The sequence below is a fragment of the Hydra viridissima genome, unplaced genomic scaffold (assembly GCF_058129835.1).
Source record: "Hydra viridissima isolate aposymbiotic clone 2 unplaced genomic scaffold, HvirCarnegie_v1 scaffold_10, whole genome shotgun sequence".
In the NCBI taxonomy this organism is placed as follows: Eukaryota; Metazoa; Cnidaria; class Hydrozoa; order Anthoathecata; family Hydridae; genus Hydra; species Hydra viridissima.
Window position 1 is genome coordinate 12,873,452 of NW_028324309.1, and position 6,003 is coordinate 12,879,454.

General features: G+C 29.3%; 2 protein-coding genes across 2 annotated transcripts; one reads left to right on the forward strand and one right to left on the reverse strand.

Annotated features, from left to right (window-relative positions):
• Positions 1 to 798: 798 nt before the first annotated feature.
• Positions 799 to 3,211, forward strand: LOC149883183 (uncharacterized). Its single transcript, XM_090099477.1, has 3 exons — positions 799 to 1,802; positions 1,992 to 2,225; positions 2,593 to 3,211. Exons 1-3 carry the CDS (start codon positions 1,728 to 1,730, stop codon positions 2,869 to 2,871), a joined length of 588 nt encoding a protein of 195 aa, XP_089955603.1. The 5' UTR covers positions 799 to 1,727; the 3' UTR covers positions 2,872 to 3,211.
• A 41-nt stretch (positions 3,212 to 3,252) lies between these two features.
• LOC149883184 (uncharacterized) lies at positions 3,253 to 4,882 on the reverse strand. Its single transcript, XM_090099478.1, has 2 exons — positions 4,757 to 4,882; positions 3,253 to 3,938 (listed from the first exon to the last, which is right to left on the reverse strand). Exon 2 carries the CDS (start codon positions 3,841 to 3,843, stop codon positions 3,454 to 3,456), a length of 390 nt encoding a protein of 129 aa, XP_089955604.1. The 5' UTR covers positions 3,844 to 3,938; positions 4,757 to 4,882; the 3' UTR covers positions 3,253 to 3,453.
• Positions 4,883 to 6,003: the final 1,121 nt, after the last annotated feature.

Here is a 6,003-nt window from a genome sequence, read left to right on the forward strand (position 1 = left end):
GAAAGGTTTTAAATTGGTTTATCTAATGTAAAAAATGAAAAAATACAAAAAATACTTTACATTGAGGTATAAGTTATTGTAAGAAAAAAAATAAAAATAAAAAGCATATAAAAAAACAATTAAAGTAGAAGGTTTCAAGTACTTCCACTTTTTATTGATTAAAAAAATTTTTTTTGTTACTAAAATAATTTTGACTCATGGCTCTTGTTTTTCAAATTTTGTTACTAAAATAATTTTGACTCAATGGCTCTTGTTTTTCAAATTTTGTTACTAAAATAATTTTGACTCAATGGCTCTTGTTTTTCAAATTTTGTTACTAAAATAATTTTGACTCATGGCTCTTGTTTTTCAAATTTTTTTTTGTTGATAACGCAACAAAAACAATATCAACCACAAACGAACAACCCGACAGATACTTTAAAAACAAACACAACAGCAGTGAGATTTTCTATTATATTCTCGAAGATCACTTTAAAATCACTCGATATAGTTCAAAATAATTTTTGAAATCATGATATTAACGGATCTTACAGCTCATGTTTTATATAATTCGGAATTTTAAACTAAAAACCTTCACTCGGACCAAAACTCAAACAATATCTCGCTCTCGAACAGTTCTCTAGTAACTTTGATTTTTTGAACAGTTTAATGATATTTGATATGTGTACACATCAGTAAAGATATCAAACATTTTTAAAAATCACCAATTAGGAGCTGTATTGGTGCATTTGTAAAATCCATATTACAGCTGGGCCGTAAAAGTGGTTCGGTAATGTAAACAATTTACATACGTCAAACACAATCAAAACAAAATATTTTATTTGGATTTTGTGGACTGTCTAATAAAGAGTCAATGTCGATAAGTACAAAGAATTTTTCTATAATCAGTTTATTTTACTAAGTAGTGTGAAATATTTGCGTGAGAAAAAATTTGCAACGCATAAGTTTCATGTGTTCATTTAATGAAATAAGCTCATGTATTCCTTTTTTTCAACTCATAAAGCTCATAAGGCTTATTTTTTTGTTTTTCGTTTTGTTGTTTTGTTTTAACTTAAGCAGTTGCAATTTTGTAGAGGGACTTAAATGATCAACCAGTCCTAAAGTAGCAACTTTATAGCTCTGGTTAAATTGTGTCAGTAAAAGAGGTTTCTCATTCTCTATAACTTTAATAGTTGCTCTTGTTATTTGATAATCTTGGTTTTTGTACGAACACTGCTATCGCTTGTTAACTATAATTTACGGAATCTCGATCGAAATCATGGTTATTTAGGTCATTATCTGTGTATATATGAAAACGTGTTTGTATCTGTTAAAATACTGATAATAATAAAATATATATTTATGATTATGCTGTCACATGAAAAAAAACATGACATTGCATTTAAAGTAAAAACAGGCTTTAGAAGGAATATAGCGGAGACAGATAAACAAAAATACGGTAAGGGATATCAAGCAAACAATTTGCACTAATGATTATCACCTCAGAAAAAACACTTCGCATGTGTTTATCTACCGCGGGACACTTGATTATGTTTATGTCCTTATTGTAAAGTATTTTACAGATTAAATTTCATAATAAAGTGATTGATAGAGTTTTAAGCACATGTTTTACAGGGTGATTTTTTTTGTGTGGGAGCACGTTTATAAAAGACAAACGAAGGTTGCACTGTTTTTAATCCACAATATACTTTTTTTAAATGCTAGAAGAATTAGAAAGACTATAAAGAATGCAGAAAAACGAGTTTACATTTGAGGAAATGAAGAAAGAGTTCTTGATGATGGACGAAGAGATCAAAGAGAAGGTGAATGGTTAAATATTAAAACCATGTTTATGTAGATAATTAATAGTAGCATTTTAAAATTATGTTTAAGAAATTTAATGCTTTATCAGAAAGTCTTGCCGAAATCTTATTAAAAGCTCGCAATTTTTTTTTTTTTTGCACGTTTTTTGTGACATTAAAATTAAAATAATTTTTTCATTTTTTTTTTAGAATTTAGAAATTGCAGCACTAAAAGAAGAGCTGGTGAGAAAAATAAAAACGTTGGATGAGAGGGAAGAAGCCATCGCTAAAATGGTCGATCAAATGGAAGAACTTCACGAGAACCTTGCAGAGCTTGATGCAAGATTCGAAAGATCTGAAAAAATGAACTTACAGCTGAAAGAGGAAAAAGAAGAAACGAAGGAAAGCATAGAAAAGGAGTTACACGAACTGAAATTAAAAAATGTATGCGAAAGTTCCTTTGTTGTTTCATTTTCTTTTTATGGTTTGTTTTACGTGTCGCATTAATTATGATTCGCTCATTAATATTAGGTTAGTTACTGGAAAGTTATCAATGATCTGTATGTCCTTTAGAGCTTGTTACGAAAATGCAAACAAAGTTGCAAGTTTAATTCAACCGATTAAATACAATCTAAGATTCATTAAAGCTCATCTTTTATACAATAAAAAACGATGTAATTAGATAGAATCGTATAAAATTTTAAAAATGTTTTCATTAAACTGAAAAGAAACAACTTCAGAACTATTTTTTAATATTTACATTTACATCACTCTATTATTGTTTACTATTTACATTTACACCACTCTTTAGAGAACGTTAGAGGCATCGCTTGCTGCAACAAAGTCTGATTTGAACAATATAAAGGACGAATTCCAACAATATAAAGACAGCATGGAGAATAAGTTAAATAACGTACGAAATACCTTTAAGCAGTTTATTGAAAGAGCTGTCGAACCAGTGACAAGCTACTTGGAAAAAAATAAGGGATCGAAAAATCCAATAAAGAAGACAAAAGGGTACCGATTGCTGAAAGCAATCGATATTGATTTACGCAAGATTTTGAGCGACACAATAAATAATTCAATTTAAATCTTGCATTTTTCAGAAGATCTTTTTGCAAACAGAGTGGTTAGCGGACATAGAAAACGTTGGGTTTGATTGGCTAGTATAGCTTCGTGGTTTAAGATCAAAAGAAATATTAACAATTAGATTATTGTGTAATAAAACGTTAAAAACAATGAAACGCCTTTAAAAACCATACGAAAAAATTCAAAATCTTCAAAACTTCCTGTAAGAGAAGGATATTTAATTGATTTCTTTAAAAGTAATTTAGTAGTAATAGATCTCGCAAACGTGGCATGTAATTGTGTATTTATATTTTATGCCTTGTTGAAGTACAAAGCTTTGAGTTGAATAGATTTTTCATGCATTTTTTCTAATAAATCAACAGTCGCACAACTACAACAACAATTTTACTAAAAATTCTTTAACACATTTATTAAAAAAAAAATATACAACACTCGAGATAAAAAACACCATCAGAAAGATGCTCGAAAAAAAATTTCAACCAAAGAGGTTCAGGCTACGAGGAACTCATAAAAACATTAACGATTGTCTTCTGAAATCTAAAATACTTCGTTGTTTCGGTCTCTTTTCATGATGGATTGAAGATTAAAAATTATCCAATATCTCAAATGCTTCTTTTTTCCTTCTCCACGAATGTTTCCGTAAAGATCGGCCAACTGTTCTTTCTATTATATCCCTTTCTAACTTTTGCGTTTTTCTTTTATGAGTTGGTATAATGTTGCGCTTATTAACTGGGAAATAGTTCCGTCGCGCAAGGTAATTATTGTAGTAATGCGGTATTTGATAAGAGCAGCACATAGGATTGCACCATGCAGTACATTGTGAAAGACAAGAAGGATGACATTTAGAAAGTAAACTTTCAGTTGCAGGCGGAAAAGATTGATAGTGTGAATTTTGTAACGATGGATTAACGCTTTGCGGTGTATAAGATACCAAATTGCTAACTTGAGTAGGGAGAACTCTAGGCACAGTCATAATGGGTATATCCGCTTTGCAGCAGGTAGGTCTACAGGAGTACAAGCAAGAAATAGCGCAATGATCAGGACATTTCTCTTGGTTTTGTATATCGTCTAAAAGAAATAAAAATGTTACGAGTAATAATCAAAACGCTTCCACTATTTTTACAATTTTTTTATTAACAGATTTTTACATTTTTTAATAACAGATTAAAACTTCTGACCGTGCAACTTGAATCTTAGTCAAATTGTATTTATATAATTTTGTCTCTATTATTATCATTACTCTTTTAATAAAACCTCTTTCATTAAGTCATAATGAATAACTGTAATAATAGAGGCAAAAACATCATCAACAACTTTTTCAGCTTTAAAATTTTATATCAAGAGTTACCACTAATGTAAATATTATACACCAAAACTATTAACTGAAAAGCAAAGAAAGCAACAACAACAACGAAAAAAAAAACACTTCAAAAATACTATGACCATTAAACAGATACTTCGGTTTCACAAAAAAAAAAGCATCAATGCTGACGTATTCAATGTTTTAAATCTCAAAGGTGTGAAACTTGCTCTTATTGATTTTTTAAAATTGAATGTTTAAAAAATAAGAAAATTTTAAATACAAAAAATTATTTTAGCTTCAAAAAAAGGCTATTAAACAAAAATCAACGCACGAATCGATAAAGTAAATAAAAGCATCAATGTCGGTTTTTCTCATTTAACAATGTTTTTATCAAACGGAACGTAAAATTCAAGTTCTTGTGATAACTTAATGTCCGAGCAAAGAAAGTCTTGATTATCCAACCAAAATAATTAATGTCCGAGCAAAGAGAGTCTTGATTGTCCAACCGAAATAATTGTTTTAGTGATCAACATAATAGAAACTACTTTTTCTTTTTCTTTTTAAACGTTTAAAGTCTCCTTACCTCGAGCTATCCATTTTTAGTTTATCTGATAGTTTCCTCATTTTTAAATTGTTACTTAAATTAGCGATCAAAGCTTAAGGACCATTCAGTTTCAAGCCAAATCAAAGTGAAGTAAACTTCTAAGCTAAATAAAAAATAAAAAATAAGAAGGCGCACTTCCGTAAATATAGGCTTCTTGATAAAAACATTCTTAGCATGGTTTTAGTAATAGCTGACTTTTAACTTTATCAGCAGATGTTTTTACGAACTGATATAGATAAAAATAAGCCGATGTCGACAATAAAACGTTAAAAAGCATTTATTTACGGATGCAGCTACCCTCATTTAAATAGTAAAACAACCCACCATGACAATACCCCCATTTCTTATCTTCGTCAAAGTTTGCTGTTGTCGAACACCATTCTTTTTGTAAATCAGAGTGTTGAATGCAATTGTGATATACGCGATCGTTGAATATGAACGGAAAAATGCAACAGTCATTGTTTGAGTTGCCGCCAAATGTTTTGTGTTTGCATATTGTGTCTATGAGTATGGGGATAGTAATAGTAACAAAAAATGTAAAAATATTAAGTGTAGCATCAAAAAATCATAACAATAAGAGTAAGCATAATGACCTTAGGGTTGTTAAATTATACAATAAAATCAGAAAGTAAAAAGGTTTAACAACTAGTTTTTAAAACGCAAACTAAAAATTTGGACAAGGATGCATATTTCTAATAGATGCTTGAAAGATGTTCAAGAGGAAAAATTCCTTTCGAGTTTGGTCAAAATACGAAAAAAAAGTGCGCCTAATATTTAATTTTAATTGCTTTAACTATACTCATGAAAAGATGGTCAAAATTTTTCACGAGGATAAAAATGTCAGAAGAGGAACTTAAGCATATATCAACAGTAAAATATATGATTAATTTTGATAACTTTTCACCAATTCATCAGCTGAAAATTGCCCTTAACTAGCATTTCTAGCAATGTCGCATTTCAATTTGCTAATTTTAGATTCAAAAGTTTCTCTAGCTTTTCAATCCAACTATCCTTTAGTGCATTATTTAGTGAATTCTTATACCCTTAACATACTTTGATATTTTGAAACTCTTGCTTAAAAAGTTAAATGTTATCAGAAAATATTTTTATTTCCATTCATTTTTTCAAATCTTGCTTTGAAACTAAAATAAAACTTTTGAATACTCCTGATTTTCTTTTGCAATTCACTAAATATGGCACCCAGGACCAATATGACGCTAGTTTTA

Bases quoted from the DNA above. Each gene is read 5' to 3' on its own strand.
- LOC149883183 (XM_090099477.1), top strand. From the start codon at position 1,728: ATGCAGAAAAACGAGTTTACATTTGAGGAAATGAAGAAAGAGTTCTTG. The intron at 1,803-1,991 runs GTGAATGGTTAA...TTTTTTTTTTAG, and splicing joins ACGAAGAGATCAAAGAGAAG to AATTTAGAAATTGCAGCACT. The intron at 2,226-2,592 runs GTATGCGAAAGT...ACCACTCTTTAG, and splicing joins ACGAACTGAAATTAAAAAAT to AGAACGTTAGAGGCATCGCT.
- LOC149883184 (XM_090099478.1), bottom strand. From the start codon at position 3,843: ATGACTGTGCCTAGAGTTCTCCCTACTCAAGTTAGCAATTTGGTATCT.